The sequence below is a fragment of the Triticum urartu genome, chromosome 7A (assembly GCF_056163025.1).
Source record: "Triticum urartu cultivar PI428250 chromosome 7A, HENAU_Tu73, whole genome shotgun sequence".
Taxonomy (NCBI): Eukaryota; Viridiplantae; Streptophyta; class Magnoliopsida; order Poales; family Poaceae; genus Triticum; species Triticum urartu.
In genome coordinates this window covers 634372009-634394879 of record NC_141879.1, presented here as the reverse complement: position 1 = coordinate 634394879, position 22871 = coordinate 634372009, and the positions used below count along the sequence as shown (strand labels likewise).

Below are 22871 nucleotides of genomic sequence, written 5' to 3'. Positions count from 1 at the left end.
TCACTATTGGCACTACCAAAAGAGTTTTTGCCTGATGCCATTGGGAAGGAGATAGACTATCCTTATGCTCTATTAGAGGAGTGGAAGACCGGCAAGATTTTTTAGAAGGCTTTGCAGCAACTGAACTTGATTGCCTCAGGATCAAATGAAAGAATTTCATGATTCTATGACACCCAACAGGATCACAGGCTTAGAAATGGGACTCCGTGGTGATATGGCATGTGGCATACGCAGGGTAGCTTTTGACGGCTGCTCCTTGGTGATGATTGCTCAATCATCTGGGGCGCCTACAACCAGAGTGTAGTGTTTTGCTATCTCTAAATCTAGTATGGATGTTTAACGTGAATGTAGTTGTTGTAAGTGGCTAGCATCTTTTAAGTGGAACTGTAAGATGTTGTACATTTACTTTTCTTCATGAAATAACACTGAGCTCTCATGTATGGTTAATAAAGTTTAAATCTGTTGCCTTCCTTACTACCCTACAATGACATTATACTTGAAAGATACTTGTTGGTGTATGAATACTGTAATTAGGTGACTTCTTAGGGACTAAAATGTAAATTGTACAAACAAATATAAATGAGTACATAGAGAAGGGATCGGTGTGGAATGATCCAGAGTTTCCCCAAATCCTCTTCATGCTCCCTCAAATCCCTAGCTCAAATCACTCAAATCTCATATGATTTTCAACATGGCATCGGAGCAGGTTAATCTTCTCTGTTTTTTGCTGTGATTTCAACCTACTGCGGTGCTGTGTTGCCGTGATTTTTGGCTATCGGTGGTGATTGTTGCGCACTCGAGCTGCCGTCCGGTGTGGCTGAGCGTACTCCTGGTATTTGCCATACTCTGACGCTGGGAAACTGCTTGGTGCGGCTGTTCCTGCCGAAGGAGTAAGCTGGCTTGCTATTGCTGATTGTGGTTGCTTTTGGTCAACTGTGATTAGTGTTGCCGTATATCTCATCTCTGCTTGGTGGCCGGATTAAAATACTTCTGCTACTTGTGTGCATTCGAGAGTACTAGTACATTTAGTTGCCATCGACTCTGCTAGTACTTTGCTTTTGTGCTGCTTGTGTGTTGTTGCTGGTGGAGTGCTGCAAAAGAAGTCCTGTGTGACTGGCTCTTTTGGTGGTGGTAAATCATGGCAGATCCAACCAAGGAGAAGTCAGGGGATAGTAGTGTGGATAAGTTATATGAAATTTTTAGCAAAGTATTTGAGCAGCAACAACAACTCAAATTGGTTCCTGAAGCAGTCAAGTATGCGCTTGAGCCTAATCCGGTGAAGTTGGCTGGACCGGGCAATTACATCAGTTGGGCACGACATGCCCAGTTAATCCTGAGTTATCATGGTTACGAAGAATTGCGTAGTGCTGATGAAAGTGGCACTAGCACAAAACAGATCAATGACAGAGTGTTGGTCTGGTTATTAGGAAGCATGGAACCATCAATTTGAGAGCAAGTTGAGACTATGACCACTGTATCTGAAGTGTGGAGAGCTTTAGAGAAGCAATTCTCAGGAAAATCAAATAAGATGCAGGCTACTCGCATCATGCAGGAGTTGACTCACTTAAAGCAAGGCTCAAAATCAGTGACTGAGTATGCTGGTGAGATAAAGAGATTGTACAGGGAGTTGCATTATTACCATCCATTTCAACCCGTTGACAAGAATGACATGGCTATTCACCATACCTGGTTTGAACCATTTGTGGGCAAGCTCTTCCTTGATGGCCTGAATCAGGAATTTGACCTCCGTCGTCAGCTAATATTCTCCAAAACTGAATGGCTAAGCCTTGACGATATCATCTCTAGTGTGATTGAGGAGGAGACTCGTCTTATTCAACCCAAGGAGCATGGTCAGGAAAATTCATATGCACGTGCAGCCCTATCCATACAAGCTCGCCATGCTCCAAGGCCGTTTGGTAAAATAGATAAAAGCAAACTATTTTGCAACCATTGCAAAAGGACCGGACATGCAAAGGATATGTGTTTTGAGCTGCATGGCTATCCATCTTGGTGGGAAAAAGGGAAGTCTCGGCTAGGGGGAGTTCAGGGAGCAAGTAAAAGACATGCTAATCTCACTACATCCACAAGGGAGCTGCCAGTGGTAGATGTGCGAGCTCTTGAGGATTTCACTTCCAAGCTTAGACTCTCAGAAGGCTCCTCTTCCTCTCAAGGTTCATCTAAAGTTGAGTCTAGCCTTCATATCACTTCTGACCAAGGTATGCCAAATCATCAGGTCCACACTTCTCGAGCACAACCAAAATCTTGGATTATTGATACAGGAGCTACTAACCACATGACAGGAGTCTCGAATTTATTCACTTCCTATACACCTTGTTCTGGTAAGGACAAGGTACGTGTAGCTGATGGATCCATGGCACCTATTACAGGACGTGGATCTGTCAGGTGCACTAAGACATTGTCCTTATCCCCTGTCCTACATGTTCCAAAATTTCCAGTCAATCTCTTGTCCGTTAGCTCTATTACTCAATCCCTTAATTGTAGATGTTGGTTTGATCCTACCTGTTGTGCTTTTCAGGACATAGACACAGGGAGATTGTTGGCGACTGGGACCGTGCATGATGGACTCTACTATCTTGATGAAGGAAGTGATGAAGTTGCTTTTGCATCATGTCTGTCTCCTGGTCAAGAACTACTACTACACCATCACAGGCTTGGACATCTTTCTTTTGTGGCATTATCTCATATTTACCCTTCTCTTTTTAAGTTGTCTCCCAGGGAGCTCCTGGTATGTGATGCTTGTGAATTGGCTAAACATACAAGGGGTTCCTATCCTAGTATAGGTTTAAGAAGTGACAAACCATTTGAAATGATTCACTCTGATGTTTGGGGACCCTGTGAGGTTCACTCCATTTATGGACATCGATGGTTTGTAACTTTTATAGATTGCTTTAGTCGTTACACTTGGCTTTATCTTTTGAAGCGTAAGAGTGACGTGTTCTCGGGTTTTAAAGATCTATGTGCTCTTATTAAAAATCAACATGGGGAAACTATTAAAACTTTGCGTTCAGATAATGGAACTGAATATGTCAACCAAGAATTTGGACAGTTCCTTGCCTCAAATGGCATTGAACATCAAACGACCTATGTTAACACTCCAGAGAAAAATGGTGTTGCAGAGCGTAAAAACAGACATCTGCTTGAGGTTGCACGCTCACTTATGTTTACAATGAATGTGCCTAAATTTCTTTGGGGGGAAGCAATAAAAACTGCAACATATTTGATAAACCGTATGCCTCTTCGGGTTCTTGGTCATACGACACCTGTTGAGTGTCTCTTGAAATCTAATGATTTTGTAGTTCCTCCGAAGGTCTTTGGGTGTGTTTGCTTTGTGCACGACTATAGGAACTCTGTTGGAAAATTAGACCCTCGTGCTCTCAAATGTGTTTTCATGGGTTATTCTGCCTCCCAAAAGGGTTATAGATGTTGGTGTCCTTCGGAGCGTCGTTTTTTTGTGAGCATGGATGTGACGTTCCGTGAACATGAATCATATTATGGACCAACAAATGACACTGGCATTGCCTTATCCCCACCTGAAGTGCAACAAGAGGGGGAGAGTGATGATGGAGGCCCTCCATTAAGCCCTATTCTTGTTTCCACTTCAGGTGGGTTACCCATTCTTGATAATGCTCAAAATCAGGGGGAGGAGACAAATAATGATGGGTGTATTAATGGTTCTGGTCATGGAGACATACAAGATACAATGGAAAATACTTCACTTCCTTCTCAAGAGGGTGAGCTTACCATGCATGAGGACCCATGTACTAACACTAACTCTTCTAGTTCCATTGCTCCTATTAGCACCGCAAGGCAAAGTGATAACCAATTATCTACTCATACTCCTCAAGATGATCAACCTATTGCTTTGAGGAAACCAATTAGAAATCGAATCATCCCAGGACAGCTCAAAGATTTTGTTGGACCTAAACATGACATAGCGAATTTCATTTCCTATGATTACTGTAGTCTACCATTCAAAAGCTTTATTGCCTCTTTAGACTCTGTGTCCACACCATCTAATTGGAAAACTGCTATAGAGGACCCAAAATGGAAGGAAGCAATGCTTGATGAGATGTAAGCCTTGGAGAAGAATGGGACTTGGGAGCTCGTGGATCTACCACCAGGCAAGCAACCTGTAGGATGTAAATGGGTCTTCACTATTAAGCACACTCCTGAGGGTAAGGTGGAGAGATATAAAGCACGCCTTGTTGCAAAGGGCTACACACAAACATATGGAATCGATTATGAAGAGACCTTCGCACCAGTGGCAAAGATGAATTCAATAAGGACGCTAATATCATGTGCTATAAACCTAGGTTGGTATATTTATCAGATGGATGTGAAGAATGCTTCCCTTCATGGTGATCTTCAAGAAGAGGTATATATGCATATTCCACCTGGGTTTGAGTCGAGTCAAACCATTGGAAAGGTGATGCGCTTGCATGGCTCTTTGTATGGCTTAAAGCAGTCACCACGAGCTTGGTTTGATCGGTTTAGACAAGCCATGCTAAAAAGGGGTTATCTTCAAAGCAATGCCGATCATACACTATTTTATAAGCACACTGATGGCAGAGTGGCAATCCTTATAGTGTATGTAGATGACATTGTGGTTACTGGAGATGATTCCAAAGAAGTTGCAGGTCTGAAACATCACCTTGCACAGGAGTTTGAAGTGAAAGACTTGGGACAACTAAGATACTTTCTTGGTATAGAGGTCTCACGAGGATCAAAGGGTATCTTCCTCTCACAACGGAAGCATATCTTGGATCTACTCAAGGAAACAGGTGAAGGAAATATGCCCTAGAGACAATAATAAAGTTATTATTTATTTCCTCATATCATGATAAATGTTTATTATTCATGCTATAATTGTATTAACCGGAAACATGATACATGTGTAAATACATAGACAAATATGTCACTAGTATGCCTCTACTTGACTAGCTCATTAATCAAAGATGGTTATGTTTCCTAACCATAGACATGTGTTGTCATTTGATTAACGGGATCACATCATTAGGAGAATGATGTGATTGACTTGACCCATTCCATTAGCCTAGCACTTGATCGTTTAGTATGTTGCTATTGCTTTCTTCATGACTTATACAAAGTTCCTACAACTATGAGATTATGAAACTCCCGTTTACCAGAGGAACACTTTGTGTGCTACCAAACGTCACAACGTAACTGGGTGATTATAAAGGAGCTCTACAGGTGTCTCCGAAGGTACATGTTGAGTTGGCGTATTTCGAGATTAGGATTTGTCACTCCGATTGTCGGAGAGGTATCTCTGGGCCATCTCGGTAATGCACATCACTATAAGCCTTGCAAGCAATGTAGCTAATGAGTTAGTTACGGAATGATGCATTACGTAGCGAGTAAAGAGACTTGCCGGTAACGAGATTGAACTAGGTATTGGATACCGACGATCGAATCTCGGGCAAGTAACATACCGATGACAAAGGGAACAACGTATGTTGTTATGCGGTTTGACCGATAAAGATCTTCATAGAATATGTAGGAGCCAATATGAGCATCCAGGTTCCGCTATTGGTTATTGACCGGAAACAGTTCTAGGTCATGTCTACATAGTTCTGGAACCCGTAGGGTCCGCACGGTTAACGTTACGATGACAGTTTTATTATGAGTTTATAAGTTTTGATGTACCGAAGGTTGTTCGGAGTCCCGGATGTGATCACGGACATGACGAGGAGTCTTGAAATGGTCGAGACATAAAGATTGATATATTGGACAACTATATTCGGACACCGGAAGTGTTCCAGGTGATTTCGGAGAAAACCGGAGTGCCGGAGGGTTACCGGAACCCCCCGGGAACTAATGGGCCTTGTTGGGCCCTAGTGGAGAGAGAGAGGGGCCGGACAGGGAAAGAGGCGCGCCCCCTCCCCTTGAGTCCGAATAGGACAAGGAAGGGGGGGCGCCCCCCCCCCCTTGCCTTTCCCCTCTCCCACTCCTTCCTTCCCCCTCCTTCTTGGATTAGGAAAGGGAGGGGCAAACCTACTTGTGGAGTAGGTTTCCCCTTCCTAGGGCGCGCCACCCCCTTGGCCGGCCCCCTCCTCCTCCCTCCTTTATATACGGAGGAGGGGGGCACCCCATGACACACAAGTTGATCTTCGTGATCGTTCCTTAGCCGTGTGCGGTGCCCCCTCCACCATATTCCACCTCGGTCATATCGTAGCGGTGCTTAGGCGAAGCCCTGCGTCGGTAGAACATCATCGCCGTCACCACGCCGTCGTGCTGACGGAACTAATCCCCGACGCCCTACTGGATCGGAGTCCGGGGATCGTCATCGAGCTGAACGTGTGCTGAACTCGGAGGTGCCGTACGTTCGGTACTTGGATCGGTCGGATCGTGAAGACGTACGACTACATCAACCGCGTTGTCATAACGCTTCCGCTTTCGGTCTACGAGGGTACGTGGACAACACTCTCCTCTCTCGTTGCTATGCATCACCATGATCTTGCGTGTGCGTAGGAATTTTTTTGAAATTACTACGTTCCCCAATAGTGGCATCCGAGCCAGGTTTTATACGTAGATGTCATATGCACGAGTAGAACACAAGTGAGTTGTGGGCAATACAAGTCATACTGCTTACCAGCATGTCATACTTTGGTTCAGCGGTATTGTGAGATGAAGCGGCCCGGACCGACATTACGCGTACGCTTACGCGAGACTGGTTTCACCGTTACGAGCACTCGTTGCTTAAAGGTGACTGACGGGTGTCTGTCTCTCTCACTTTAGTTGAACCGAGTGTGGCTACGCCCGGTCCTTGCGAAGGTTAAAACAGCACTAACTTGACAAACTATCGTTGTGGTTTTGATGTGTAGGTAAGAACGGTTCTTGCTCAGCCCGTAGCAGCCACGTAAAATTTGCAACAACAAAGTAGAGGACGTCTAACTTGTTTTTGCAGGGCATGTTGTGATGTGATATGGTCAAGACGTGATGCTATATTTTATTGTATGAGATGATCATGTTTTGTAACCGAAGTTATCGGCAACTGGCAGGAGCCATATGGTTGTCGCTTTATTGTATGAAATGCAAACGCCCTGTAATTGTTTTACTTTATCACTAAGCGGTAGCGATAGTCGTAGAAGCAATAGATGGCGTAACGACAACGATGCTACGATGGAGATCAAGGTGTCGCGCCGGTGACGATGGTGATCACGACGGTGCTTCGGAGATGGAGATCACAAGCACAAGATGATGATGGCCATATCATATCACTTATATTGATTGCATGTGATGTTTATCCTTTATGCATCTTATCTTACTTTGATTGACGGTAGCATTTTAAGATGATCTCTCACTAAATTATCAAGAAGTGTTCTCCCTGAGTATGCACCGTTGCGAAAGTTCTTCGTGCCGAGACACCACGTGATGATCGGGTGTGATAGGCTCTACGTTCAAATACAACGGGTGCAAAACAGTTGCACACGCGGAATACTCAGGTTAAACTTGACGAGCCTAGCATATACATATATGGCCTCGGAACACGGAGACCGAAAAGTCGAACGTGAATTATATAGTAGATATGATCAACATAGTGATGTTCACCATTGAAACTACTAAGAAAACGCAGCAAGTTTTACATTTCCTTTTTCTTCATCTGTGTAAAACGGGAGATGCATGTCAAGGAAGCCCAACAGCTAGCTAGTGTATACAGACAAAAATAAATCCTTTAGCTGGAGGAATCAGGCTACAGACTAGTAGTTGGACAGTCCATGAATAATGGATCCATAAACAGGCTTAATGAAACAAACAAAATAATCTATGTGTATCATACATACCCTATATTTTAATTTTTATAAGCCATAAAATTCCAAATTACTTTCAGGTACAAAAATGCGTAATGTTTTACTAGGCTGACAGTACCTTCAGATCACCGGGCATTTTGGCCGCCAAAGCCTCAGCAAAGTCCGTAATTGCCTGATTCAGATACATAACTGTGGAGTGCGAGTGCTGTATCTTCTTTGCCTGGTTGACAATTGCTTCAATCACATCAGGATGGCAGTGCCCACAACAAACGGTTGCAATGCCACCGAAAGCGTCCAGGTAACGGCGACCATCATCGTCGAACAGGTACTGCATCTTTCCATCGACTATGTCCAACTGCAATAATTGTTGAGTGAAACAATAATCAATTTTCAGTGCTGAAATCACAACTTGTCTTGCATGATACTAGCTTTCCACACTTAATCAACAAACCACACCCTTAGTCCTGGTCAGACTATTACATTGAATCCAACAGAAATTACCGAGAGAGATATTGAAGTAACAATATCTAACTTTTTGTCCTATTGCACTGTTGTCATGAAAGCATTATAGATTTCAAGGTGATCTGAAAGAGCTAGCTGACGAAAGTGTTTCCTCCTTGCATTTTTGTTGTTGTGTCTTGTAAATCAGTTATACCTTCACATAAAAATATATTTTACACATGATATATGTGTTGCTTTGAGTACAGCACACTTGCAAGAGATTCTTTTCCTGATGGTCTCTCCAAAACAAATCAACTTCACAGCAGCAGTGACATATAATGTGGTCTCTTCAACTAGTACAGTATATAAGTAGTATTTTTCTGTTGGAAATTTATCACTGGCTGCTTCAACAGTTTTACTCCCTCCGTAAAAAATATAAGAGCGTTTAGATTACTAGTTTATAGTGATCTAAACGTTGTTATATTTCTTTACAGAGGGAGTAGAAAGTAATAACTTGAGTTTGCTTGAATCAAAAACTGATTTAATCATACAGAAGAAACTGAACATCCAACCAGTTTCAGTCAATCAGTGGATGTACATGTAGATTTGGGGGTAGAGAGGGGCAGCTCACCACGTACGCCGCTCGTAATCCCCAGCACGTGCTGGAGAGGAGGCAGGGGCTGTTGGTCCTTGCTCCTCTGGCCGCTCTCCATGGCTGCGCCCTGGGAGGGAAGAAGCAACCGGAGGAGGGGTGCGTGGTGGAGGAGAAGTAGCCTGACGTGGACCGGCGGCGGATGCGCCGTCGTGGCCGCTCGGACCTCCTCTGCTGCGATTTGATTAGGGTTTCAGACGCCATGGCCGCGGGCTGGGGCTTCGGGCGCGAGGAGGGCTGTGGAGGTTGGGCGCGGCCGGCGGCTAGGGGTGGAAGGAGGAGGAGGGCGCCGTGGCGGTGGTGGTGGAAGGAGAGGACTCCTCTGCCGGAGCGTGGTTGCGATGACCGAGCTGCTCGATTGGATCTGGATCCTGCTAGGAAGAGAAGGGAGGAGGAGAGGTGGGGGCGCCGGTGGTGAGGTGGAGAGCGGAGGTCGCCGGTGTGGTTGGGCGAGAGGATTTGGTCGGCGGCTGGTTTTGGGTTTGGGGAGAGGAGGAGGAGGAAGACAAATGCGGCTGGAAGTTGACTGGGGGTTTGGGTTTGGTGGACTGGTGGATGGCCACAGATTTTCAACTTTGTTTGAACCCCAAAATTTCACGACGCCGCGGGATAAGGCTGGTTGTAATGGGGAGTATCATATACTAGTATCATGCATATGCATATGATACTAGTGTATGATACTACCTCTCTAATGCATAATATCATATATTAGTATCATGTAGTACTCTATTTATTGCCATGCATGACACAAAGTAGCATAGCATTTAATATGATACGGTATCATGATATGATACTACACTCTCTCTTTCTTCATTTAATGCTATGACACATCATCAAAATTGCTTAGTTGGCATGCATGATATTAAGTATGATACTACCATTACGACCAGCCTAAGGCAAAATACGTGTGAGGCACGGGCGGGATAATTTGGCACGAGCGAATTGAGCGGGATATTATGAGGTGCGCGCTACGGATGGAGTGGCGTGGTTTGTTCAGCCTTTTAGATAGATAGTTGTGATTAGTCAGTGCGACCTTCACACAAAATCGAACTCTTCTACAATCTATCGGAGCCGCGCATCCATGTCTGATGAAAGACATAGTAGGAGAGGACCTCAAATACTGTGTTCACGTGAAAAGACCACAGGAGGGTCTCATCCAAAACCAATTTATGGATACAAAATTAACATGGAACACGGAAACCACTGCTCACACCGAACTCTAATTTTGTGTGCGCGCCATAACCATGGCCATAGGTATGACTTGACACCGCTGCCTGGGTAGCACATGTCATCGTGTACTTACAATTGAAATCATCTATTTTTTTCCTTTTTCAACGCTTTGTCAAAAAAGGAATTTATTATACTGGATGCCCTAATCGCGGGAGCGAGAGCGAGAGCAGGACCCGGAATGTTTCCAGAGAAAATTTAGGCGGGACATGTAAAAAAGTTGGGCAAGAAAATATAGTTGAGTGTTAGTTGCACGGGACCCAGCACCGGGAGTGGGAGGGGCGCATGCGATCTCAAGCGTCGGGTCCGGCCTTCTAGGTGGTCCCCTCTCGAACCGATCTGAGTCACCCGACCCCATCTGATAGAAGAGAGTTAGGAGAGGACCCGACTTATTTCATTCACATGGTTGACAACGGGGGTCACGCTGAATGCCGGGCAAGTTTCAGATATAGCTCAGCCTAGCCTATGAGCGAGTGTTGATTCCTTTGTGATTGGTCAATCGCAACCTCTTGCGAGTCAATCCCCATCTCTAGCCTCCGGCCCACATCCAAAGGATGAGAGCGGGGGCCAACACAGTGCGCGAGAAATTGGGCGGTAAATATGTTGATCTCGAAACTTGAGGTATAAAAAAGAAAAACCAAAAAAGGTGTGATTATCCTCAGGCAAGGAGAGCTTGAAAATTTTTCTGGGATTTTATGTTGAATTTCCATTAGGGTTTGTTGGTGATCATCATCATGTCCAAATACAGATTCTTGAATTTGTTTTTTATTTTTTAGATGACTCTTTTTTGGTTTTTTATTTTTTTTAAACACAGTACAGACGCAAAGCGGTCATACACATACTCAAAAAGAATATGTCAAGGCAACAAACCCACGCATGTACTCTCTTCGTTCTAAAACAGACGACTAAACTTTATACTAACTTTTAACTGTAGTACGTGAGTACGTACTTACTGCTGTAGTAGCGAGGAGGTGAATCCATCGCAATCACGCGCGCACGATGACGCCACGCCTTTACCTTAGCGAGCGAGAGTACCCTCCGGTCCTTTTTACTCTGCAGATTGGATTTGCCGAAAGTCAAACTTTGCTAAGTTTGACCAAATTTATATTGGAAATTATTAGCATCTATAATATCTAATATATATATAATATGAAAATATATTCCAAGATGGATCTAATGATATTGGTGTTGTTATGTGAATGTTAATAATTTTTTGTATAAACTTGATCAAAGTTGAATGAGATTGACTGCAGACAAACCTAATATGCAGAGTAAAAAGGACCGGAGGAAGTACCTCAAGTTTTGTGTTTTGATTTGATTTGAAGAGACAGAAGAAGAGATAGATGCATGCATGGCTGGCTGTCTCTGGAGCATCCTTCGTCGCGACCACTCCTCCCTCCCAAAAAACCAAGATAAACAATGCATGCATGCATGTCGTGGCTCATCTAGGTCGTTACATCTCTTGCAACCACATGGAATGGAATGGAAGATACGATGAGCTAGCTACATCTCTTTGTCGTCGTTGTCCATGGCCTCCGGCTGGCCATCCTCCAGAGCGCGCACCCGCCCACGTATCCTCCGCAGCTATTTCCTCCGTTTCAAAATAGATGACCCAACTTTGTACTAACTTTAATAGATTCTACCTATTTATAAAAATATAAGACCTTTTTTAACGTCCTATATTTTGATAGGGAGGGAGTAGCCATGTGTACTCCAGTTAGGATGGTGTATTAGATGGTGCATGTAGGCAGGGCCGGCCCTGGGGAGGGGCGGGGGGGGGGGGGGGGGGGGGGGGGCGCCCCGGGCCCCCCAAAACTAGGGGCCCCCTCCTAGGTTCGCTGGTAGGCCATGGCACAGATCGCACAAATCAAAACTTTCAGTCAGCAGGCAGCCACACGAGCCCATTGTCGTTCCTCTTTTCTTTCCGTGCGATGAACGTAGACAGGCCGAGATAATAAGCCTGGCCCATAGCACTAGAGGCAATACCGTCATTGGCATATTAGCGCACGACGCCCATCTCGTTTCCCCCTCGTTTTACGCCCACGCCAGACTCCAATCTCGAATCGCGGCAAGACCACCATCGGCACCGATGCGGCGGCGGCGGCGATTGAGAAGGAGTACTCCTGTAGAGTTGTCATCAGGTTCTGGTAAGTATTGCTTCGCTCTTTTTTGGACAAAATCCTGTGGCATGTGGGGATGTATGGATTTTGTGGTTTCTAGCCCTCCTTCCTTGCCACCGGCAGAAAAAATCATAGCCACCATGAGCAGGAGTTTCCACAAGCAATTACAAAATTAGGATCTTTGACGTCATTGTTCAATTATGAATTACTTCCTCTGTAAATTAATATAAGAGCATTTAGATCATTAAAATAGTGATCTAAACACTCTTATATTAGTTTACGGAGGGAATACTAATTACCGGCACTGTTGACTCCAGCAGCAAGTCAAGTACCAACCTTAGCTATTCGGACGTAGGTAGATGCGCGTGTGTGGCTAATTAGTCACGCGCGCATGGAGCAAGCTATAGAAGTTTGTTTGTTTGTTTTGTGTACGATGAATCAATTTTTGATGAGATCGGTGGGTAAAGCAAAGCAGGAAGTGATTCGTGAAATGTACGTACGTACTACATAGTACGTAGCATGCATGCATCGACTGAGTGCTTGATTGGTTGATTGATTGACTGATGCTAGGCCTAGCTAGCTAGTGTTGTGTTTTTTCTTTGGATTTGGATCCGATGATCCAATCCAATTCAATCAATAAGAGGAGATGGAGCGACCAGCCACGACGAGACTCGATCTTGGCGATTGAATCGATCGACGCGGGCGTAGCTCACAGCGTGGTTTCGGCCGGCGTGATGGATGGATCCTAGCTAGCAGGCTTTGAGATCCTGGCTAGTGTAATAGCGAGCGAGCGAGCCAAGTAGCTAGGGCCGGCGGCAAAGGTTGGCCGGAGTCGGCGTCTCTCGGTCTTGTTGTCTCGATCGTTCAAAGAAGAAGAAAATACTCGGCTTTCAAATTTGATGGAGCTCGTGGATGGGTGTGGCGGCCGAATTAAGGATCGCCGGAGTCGGAATAGGGGAAGAAAAGAAGGCTGCTCCCTCCGGTGTTCCGGTCAGCTTAATTTGTCTCTCTCCATTGTTGTCTTGTGCAAAGAAGAAGAATAAAAAGACTGAGCTTTTCAATTTGAGGTAGCTCGCTAGCTGAGCTCGTCGGCGGACTGGAGAGCATGAGTAGGAGGTGGAGCTCGTCGACGGCGGCGGCCGAAGGAGAAAGAGGAGACCTTTATTTTATTTATGGAGAGTGCTTGCTTCGTCATGGTGGGGCGGCCGGATGAGTCGCGAGCCGGAGCATGCATGCATGGGCACGCACGCGGAGAGATCGTCGGAGCCGCGCCGACGCCGGCGGAGGGTTCCTTTCCTTGGCTCAAACCGCGGGCGAAGCTGGACGAAGACGACGCACGTACGTACGCACAGGGCGTGTGGAGGGAAAGAGAGAGAGAACAAGGAGTCGTCGTAAGTGGGTCCCGCCCATCAGGGAATTCGTTCGTTCCATGCAAAAAAAAGGGGAATGGAGATGGAGATGGGGATGGAAAAGAAAAGAAAAGAAAAGAAAAGGAAAACATTAACCGCGGATGCGCGCGTGGAGATGGAGATGGAAACGGAGAGGCAAATTCATCCATCAGTTTTGTTTTGGTTGGAGGCAAGGCAACAACGGAACTGTCGTGCAAACGATCCAAGCTGCTCTGATGCGTTCCGCTCGGTCAACGCACGCACGGTGAGGTGATCAAGTCGCCGGCTCGCGCGCGGAACAACCTCCATCCATCCACCTACGTACATTGTCAATGTCCCTTGCCCTCGCAAACTTGGGCGTCGACGACATCGTCATGTGCCTCCCCACATGTGACGGCCGGCTTTTCCCGCTCCTCGTCGACCTGCCCAACAGCCGCCGGTGCCTCCACATCGCCATCGCCATCACCGACACGCTTGGTGAGAGCCCCTTCCCGCTCTTCTCCTTTAATTTGACAAGAAACTTTTATTTCCCATAGCAATCTTGATCTTGTCCGGATTTTAATTTCACCTGAGTGCTTGGAAAACAGAGTCTGAAAAAACTTTTGCTGGTAATCTGTTTCAGTTAGGAATCTGAACTGATGTAGGAAGGATTATAGACATCAGTAAAAGTTGCTGAATCAAACCAGTAGGTGCCCAACAGGCACGACATTATACTAGAAAGAAGGTTGTTTGTTGGGGTGAAAATCATTTCATAATTTAAAAATCCACACTGAACCTTGATATGGAAAACTATTGTGCTTTAATTCAGATGATTCAGTTCTTCAATTTAATACCATATATGCCGTTAGTGGAAAACTTCTGAACTTGAAAACCCAAATCAGTTCGGTCTGCCTACTTCAGCTTCACAAAGAAGATAATGATTTCTGTTTTTAGCCCACTGTATCTGTTTCGAGTACCTGTGACATCAGCTTGTTTTGAGGTTTTGTACATCAGCTTTTCTTTTTTTATCTTCTTATTTAAACTTGTCGCAGTACCTGTGACACTTCATGCCTAACTGCTTAACTATTTTTCTGCTAATTCAGCCCACGCGGCGCTGCGGTTCACGGATGTCGATGCAGAGTAGAGAGATACCAGAGCCAGGACCCCTAGCTAGAAGTCGCCTTCAAAAGCGTCGCCGCCTCGGATACGATGACATTAGAACCCAGTTCCTTCCGTTGAGATATGGGTTCAGGAAAACCCAGCATTTGTTGTGTTTCTGCTAGCTAAACTTTGGTTTGTTCTCCAGACAGACAGTATATAAGAAACATATTTGCGTTGGCATCACGGTTCTAATATTCAGAAACTGTTTGAACAATGATGCGGCGACATTAGTCTGTAATGTGTTGACAATGGCCACTAGTTTAACGTTGCTACCTGCATTTCTCTTAGATGAAGCATGTGGTGTTGACAGAGACACAAATGTGGTGGTTCTTGCAGTTACTTGAGCACTTGAGTTCCGTTATGCTGCTGAAAGTTTCAGTCCATCAGCAGAAAATGAATTTTGTGTTTTGTCAAAGATCGAATTCTGAAGATGGCGATGCTGATGCGCCCGGACACTCTGCCTCAAGTTTCAGTCATATGCTAATGCACCTATATTTACTCAACTGAAAGCAAAAATTGAAAATGCCGGCGCTTGCTGCCTTTTGCTGCGCACCTGGTGTTCCTTGCATTGTATATTTGGTTTAGCATGTTGTAAATCTTCTGAATAACATGTGAACGAAATTTAGGTTTTATCCCATAGCACTATAAGAATGCTAGTTTCTGCAGATTACATTGTTTGCATGCTTTGTACATCAGCTGATTTTTGTTTAATAAAATTAAGAAATTCTTTATCTGCTGCAATAGTTGTATAACAACTTCCGGTAAGCAATTGCGGAGCATCTTTTGCTTGCTTCTTGTTTTTCTCTCACATGTTTGAGTTTGGATGGAACCCAGAAAGGTCGCAGGGGTTGTAAAAGTCGCGTGGATTTCGTCGTCAAATTTTGTGTTCCATTTTCAACAGATTGGCTACAGTTTGGTTGAATTTGGACAGTTGAAAGATAGTGTACTTACTAGAAGCGGTTGCGCGCCTTGCCACGCCGTTTTTGGAACAAGTGTTTGTTCAGTATTGGAATGCTTACATTCAAGACTGTAACTTCTATGGACCGGCTTCTTGTGTCGATGTCAGCTCCCTTTGTGATGACATTTTAACCAGGGAAAAGAATATTCGCCTTGTAAACTTATCTGTAATCACTCGACAAAGAACTTACCAACTGTAGCTAGTTTATACTCCCTCCATCCCAAAATAAGTGTCTAAACTTTATACTAACCTTAGTACAAAGTTATAATCAAGTTGAGACACTTATTTTAGGACGGAGGGAGTATTCAGTAATAGAAGCGAGTCACGCTCTATTATACTTATTCTGGAGCAAGCTAGTTTAGAGAATCGACCATAATTTTGTCAACGCCATTCTAGTTCTACAGTACATTCAATAAGATAAAATGCACCATCAGAAAACATTAATTTTGCCCCTTAGGCATGTCGGCCAAACATATTGTGCCGCATGGTGCATAGGGGATGGCACCCGCAAGGTATGGGTACGGGTGGAGCCACCCCATAACCTTACTCGTTCACCCTAAACTTACCTATCACCCATACCCATACCTGTCAAGGGTAAAACTTTTTCCCATACACATCACCTGACAGGGTATATGGGTACCTGTGGGTAAAAATACCCACATTTACAACACATCAAATTTAACAGAAAATAGTTGTAGAAATCAACATATATCATAAATTATTAATAGCAATACATTTTAAACAACAATGTACAACAACACATTCTCATAAACAAAAAAATACTTGCCTATAAAGAACCACATAAAAATGTTAAACAACACATAATCATAAATAACAACACATGGTCATACAATTTAAGTTCAGAAAATCATGAAAATATAGAGATAATTTGACTGCACATTAGAGGTTTTTACCTAGCACGTTTAGGGGGGAAACTTAATATGTTAGGATATTAAAAAAACACTTGTCAACATTTTAAATGGGTACATGGGTACACGGGCATTGGTTATATGATCCCATACCCGTACCCTCTCTACCCGATGTGTATCATATTTTCCCATTTAAGTACCCATGGGTAAATTTATGTCCCATACCCTCACCCTAATAGGGTTTTTACCCGCAGGATACCCGGGTAATGGGTACCCATTGCCATCCCTACTGCGGTGTGGAAAACCAAACCAAACGAAAATCAACATTTCCTTAAGGTGACATGTGCTCGTTGATAATGATCACATCATTAAAAAAATACCACAAGGATGGCATCAACATAAACACCACACTAAACTAAATTTTCCAAATAATATTTTTTTGGAAAATTTAGAGAGTGAGTAATAATGGTGAATATATATCATTTTACAAGATGAATTTTGACATTAAAATGATGCTAAAAGGTGATCATCATTAAAAAAATTGCCATGAAATGACATTTAACATTAATGCCACTTGAATTTTTAATACATTTTCCAATTGGTTCGACCGTACTCAAAAAAATCAAACATGATTTTAGCATAATACTATCAGACAACTAGATTTATTTTCAATGCATAAACACAGAAAAAACTGAAACAATTTAGAAAGCACTAAAGATAAATAAAATGACTGATACCATAATTAGGCCCATTATAACCCACGGAAAAACATTACAAAATTCTCTCATCATTAAAGTAACTTTCAACATAAATTTGGGCTCATATTTCTCATTTGAATAGTGCATAAATAATTTACATTTTCATAATATAACATAAAATACACTAAAAACATTTTCATAACTCAGCCCAAAACCTATCAGTGTTATATATTAACTTAACTGGCCCAACAAATAAATTCACCCAAAAGGAAAACCATTTTCTACTACCATAGATATAGAGTCAAACCAGGCCGAAGCCTGGAGGCGAAATTGGTGAACTTTTCTAAAATTCATGAACTTTTTTTCTTAGAGTTCGTGATCTTTTTGAACTTCATGAATTTTTTAAAAAAAATTCATCTGTAGAAAAAACACAGGGTTTTTTCTGTTCGAGACAGAGCCTTTTTTGTTTTATTAGGGGTGTTCGAGACAGAGCCGCGTGGCCTTGTTGGAAGTTGATCTTGGCATGCGGGCCACTGGATGGAATTCCTAGGCCCAAAAGCCCGCAAACCCACCGGCTGACGGCTTCTTGAAATACTTGGCCTTGGCGCCCGAACGTAACAGTCTCGACCAACAGCTTTCGCTTCTCATCTTCTCCCCGTCGCCGGAGCTCCAAGAAGCCAAGAACCCACCATCACCATCCCCGCCCCTCCTTCCCCGCTCGGTTTCCCTCTCCACCGCGCGCCTCCGCTCCCCAGCGGCACCGGCCTGCGACAGATGGATCAGTTCCATCACGGCCACCACATGCGGCTGCGCAACCCCGTGCGCGACGCGTACCTGCACGCCGACGAGGACGGCCACGGCGTCTCCCTCCACCACCGCCGGGATTCGATGAACGTGGCCTGGGCCCATCTGGTCGAGGGTGACGACGCGCATTACCTGCACCTCCACAGCGCCGCCTACGGCCGCTACCTCGCCTCGACGACCGCGCCAGCGCCGCTCGGCCACCGCGGGCTCCGCGTCGAGCAGCGGAACTAGAACCACACGGATGAGACCGCGCTCGTTTGGCTGGCCGTCCTGTCGGACTCTGGGGACGAGGTCCTGCTCCAGCACTTCAACGGCCGCTTCCTCCACGCCAACGGGAGGTACCTCCCCTGGAACGACGGCGCCAGCGTCGACTACATCAGCGACATCCACCGAGTTAGCACGATGATGCACTGGGCCATGGAGCACGTCCCCGCCAGGGAGGCCATGCCTCCCCTTCCACCTCCGACTGGGGTGAGTGAGCCCGCCATCACCATGCCCGCTTCTTGATTGATTCTCCTTGACTTAATTTCAGCCGCAGAGATCGCAAATTCTTGGCTCTGTTCTTGCCGAATTTGCGTCTTCTTTGGCTTCCTGATCTCAAATTCGTATTGCAGCTTCCCTTCCCCGCCGCCATGGTGCCGTCGCGGGTGATCACGTACGCGTGGAGGAGCTACCACGGGGACCTCCTCGCCAGCGGCACGATCGTGTTCAGGGGGAGATCCGTGTTCCGCCTGAGGGAGGAGCTGGCCGGGCGGCTGGGCCTGGGCGTGGGCCTCCTTGCAAACTTGGGCGCCGACGACATCGTCATGTGCCTCCCCACATGTGATGCCCGGCTTTTCCCGCTCGTCGTCGACCTGCCCAACAGCCGCCAGAGCCTCCACGTCGCCATCGCCATCACCGAGACGCCCAGTGAGAGCCCCTTCCCGCTCTTCTCCTTTGGCAAGAAACTCTTATTTGCACTAGTCTTGATCTTGTCCGGATGTTTTTTTGGGGGTTTCATTTAAGTTGAGCGCTCATCTGCCCGTGCTTGGAAAACAGTCTGAAAAACCTTTGCTGCTGTTTCAGTTAGGAATCTACTGCTGTAGGATTGTACTAGACATCAGTAAAAGTTGCTGAATCAAGTCAATAGGTGCTCAACAGGCACCACATTATGCTTGTCTGAAGGTTGTCTGAAGCCAGTTGTTTGTTGGGGTGAAAATCATTTCATAAGTCAACTGAAGGTTGTCTGATGCCACACTGAACCTTGATATGGCAACTATTGTGCTTTGATTCAGATGATTCAGTTCTCCAATTTAATACCATAGGCCGCTAGTGGAAAACTTTCTGAAGTTGAAAACCCAAATCAGTTCGGTCTGCCTAGTTCAGCTTCATAGAGAAGATCATTTCTGTTTTTAGCCTACTGTAACCGTAACGCCTGGGCAAAATTCAGGTTCTGTTCCACAACACATTACATTGTTTTGAGGTTTCGTACTTCAGCTTTCCTTTTGATCTTCTTATTTAAACTTGTCGCAGTACCTTTGAAACCTCATGCTTAACTGCTTAACTATTTTTCTGCTAATTTAGCCCACGCGGCGCTGCGGTATGCGGATGTCGATGCAGAGTAGAGAGATGCCAGAGACAGGGCCCCTAGCTAGAAGTCGCCTTCAAAAGCGTCGCCACCTCGGATACGATGACATTAGAACCCAGTTCCATCCGTTGAGATATGGGTTCAGGAAAACCCAACATTTAATGTGTTTCTGCTAGCTAAACTTTGGTTTGTTCTTCAGGCAGTATATAAGAAACCTATTTGCGTTGGCATCACGGTGCTAATATTCAGAAACTGTTTGATCAGTGGTATGGAGACATTAGTCTGTAGTGTGTTGACAATGGGCACTATTTAACCATTGCTACCTGCATTTCTCTTAGATGAAGCATCTGGTGTTGACACAAATGTGGTGGTTCTTGCAGTGACTTGAGCACTTGAGTTTCGTTATTCTGCTGAAAGTTTCAGTCCAACAGCAGAAAATGATAAGTGTTTTGACAAAGATTGAATTATGAACATGGCGATGCTGAGGCGCCCGGACGCTCTGCCTATAAATTTCAATCATTTTCACTAGCACCTATAATTCTGAACATGGTGATGCTAATGCACCTATATTTACTCAACTGAAAGCAAAAATTGAAAATGCAGGCGACTTGTTGCATTTTGGTGCGCGCCTGGTGTTCCTTGCACTGTTATTTGGTTTAGCATGTTGTAAATCTTCTGAATAACATGTGAACAAAATTAAGGTTTTATCCATAACACTATAAGAATGCTAGTTTCTGCAGATTACATTGTTCACATGCTTTGTACTACATCAGCTGACTTTTTGTTAAAAAAATAAGAATATTTTATTTGCTGCAATAGTTGTATAATAACTTTTGCTAAGAACTTGCGGATCATTTTTTGCTTGCTTCTTGTTTTTCTCACATGTTTGAATTTGGATCAAACACAGAAAGGGCACAGGGTTGCAAAAACCACGTGGATTTCGTCGTCATATTTTGTGTTCCATTTTCAATAAATTGACTACAATTTGGTTGAAATTTTGGACAGTTGAAGGATAGTGTACTTACTAGAAGCGGTGGCATGTTCTCGTTGGTAATGATCGCATCATTAAAAAAAATTACCACAAGGATGGCATCAACATAAACACCACACTAACTAAATGTTCCAAATAATATGTTTTGGAAAATTTAGTGAGTCATAGTGGTGAAAAATATACCATTTTACAAGATGAATTTAGAAATTAAAATGATTGTAAAAGGCGGTCATCATTAAAAAATGCCATGAAATGACATTCAACATTAACACTACATGAATTTTTTAAATACAATTTCCCGTTGGTTCAATTATATTCAAAAAATTCAAACATGATTTTAACATAACATCACACAACTAAATTTATTTTCAGTACATAAACATAATAAAAAAACTCAAACAACTTAGAAATCACTGAGAATAAAGAAAATGATTGATAACATAATTAGGTCAGTTACCCACAGGAAAACATTATAAAACACTCTCATCCCTAAAGTAATTTTCAACATAATTTTGGGCTCATATTTCTTATTTGAACAGTGCATAAATAATTTTCATTTTCTTAATATAGTAGAAAATACACTGAAAAACATTTTCGTAACTTGGCCCAAAACCTATTGGTGGCATATTAACTTTCTGGCCCAGCAGATAAATCATCCAAGGGACAAAATCATTTTTCTGCGGCCTAATTCAACTTTTTTAGGTGAGCGGCCTAAGTCAACCTGGGCCGTAGCCTGAACTCGAAATTGGTCTATACTAAAGGCCTGCCAGCATTCCCGCGTAGTTCTCGTCCATCTGATCTGATCAGATGGTCTCCGCCATGCCTTAGTGATAAAAATTTCATATCTTTTATAGGGTAGTGCAAGTAAGGTTATGCAAACAGCGAGGCTATGTTTGGCTCAAATCAAAATATCATATCTTTGCTTTAGTGGATCGCTGGTAGTAACATACTCCCTCTGTTCTAAAATAAGTGACATTTATTTAATACAATTTTGTACTAAATCAGAACATTTATTTTTAGACGGAGTGAGTATGAACCGATGGAAAAAGAGTACATGTAACCTCATAAATTATGGCTTTAAAAAGGTAAAACATTATTGTTCATAAAGTTCCATGCAAAATCATATCCCCCCCCAAAAAAAAAACCATACGTAACAAATTGAACCAAAGCTACACCCTCATGGAAAAGCTTACACGGACTCTAGCAGGCGCCGCTCCTGAGCGCGAGCGCGAGGTGGAGCACGTCGCCGCCCTTGACCTTGTAGTCTTGTGACGTCTTATCGTCGACCATCGGCTTGCCGACGAAGATGAGCCTTTGCTGGACAGGCGGTATGCCCTCCTTCTCCTCGACGTGCTCCTTGATCCCCGTTGACCGTGTCCGCGGGCTCGATGTCGATCTCCTTGCCGGTGAGCGTCTTGACCTTGATGATGGTGCCGTCGTGGAGGCAGAGCACAAGGTGCATCGTCGTCGACTCCTTCTACACGTTGTAGTCGGCCAGCGTGTGACCGTCGTCCAGCTGCTTCCCGGCGAAGATGAGTCGCTGCTGGTCTGGTGGGATCCCTTCCTTGTCCTGGATCTTGGCATTGACGTTGTCCGCGGTGTCACTGCTCTCCACCTCCAGCGTGATGGTCTTGCCCGTCAGGGTCTTCATGAAGATCTGCATCGTCCCGAGCGAGTTGCGACTTGGGTCGTCGAAGCTTCACTGGGCGGCCAAAAGGCTTGTGCTTCGTTCTCTTCTGGGTTGCTTCGGTTCGACGGGATCGTGTCATGAGTGTGAGAGTCGATGGGTTCATGTAGATAGACTATATATAGACTAGCAGGCAGAGGCGCGACGTCACGGACTTGGCTAAAAATTTCGGCAGCATAACGCATTGGGAAGAATCCAAGTCAGTAAGAATGGCAATGCCATGTTATTCATTCCAAAATTTATCCATGCACGCAAGTCGGTCAATACACCACACTCGAATGGGTGCCGTCCTGTTGGGCCGCATGGGCCGCTTGTGTTCGTGTACTACGTCCCTCGGCAGTAGATCGATCTAGGTCAGAGGATCTCGTTCCGACTTTTGCAGTTGATCACACCACAAGAACGGAGGACATTTGGCGGCCCCTCGCGCTTCTCCCGGGCGCCATCGTTGTCGTCGAGGTCGAGGTAACGACGACCTTCTGCATGCATGCCGAGACCTGCGTGTGGGCTGTTGTGGACGTACGCCTTGTAGACGGGGCCGG

General features: G+C 44.6%; 2 protein-coding genes and 1 pseudogene across 2 annotated transcripts; 2 read left to right on the top strand and 1 right to left on the bottom strand.

Moving 5' to 3' along the window:
• LOC125519163 (polyubiquitin-like) overlaps positions 1 to 22871 on the bottom strand; it is a 278280-nt pseudogene that overhangs the window by 72396 nt on the left and 183013 nt on the right.
• Positions 1139 to 2580, top strand: LOC147960884 (uncharacterized). The gene is made up of 2 exons (XM_087535712.1): positions 1139 to 2216; positions 2537 to 2580. The coding sequence occupies exons 1-2, from the start codon at positions 1466 to 1468 to the stop codon at positions 2578 to 2580; spliced, it is 795 nt and encodes a 264-aa protein (XP_087391838.1). The 5' UTR covers positions 1139 to 1465.
• LOC147960883 (uncharacterized) lies at positions 18058 to 19691 on the top strand. The gene is made up of 3 exons (XM_087535717.1): positions 18058 to 18558; positions 18702 to 18996; positions 19651 to 19691. Exons 1-3 carry the CDS (start codon positions 18490 to 18492, stop codon positions 19689 to 19691), a joined length of 405 nt encoding a protein of 134 aa, XP_087391843.1. The 5' UTR covers positions 18058 to 18489.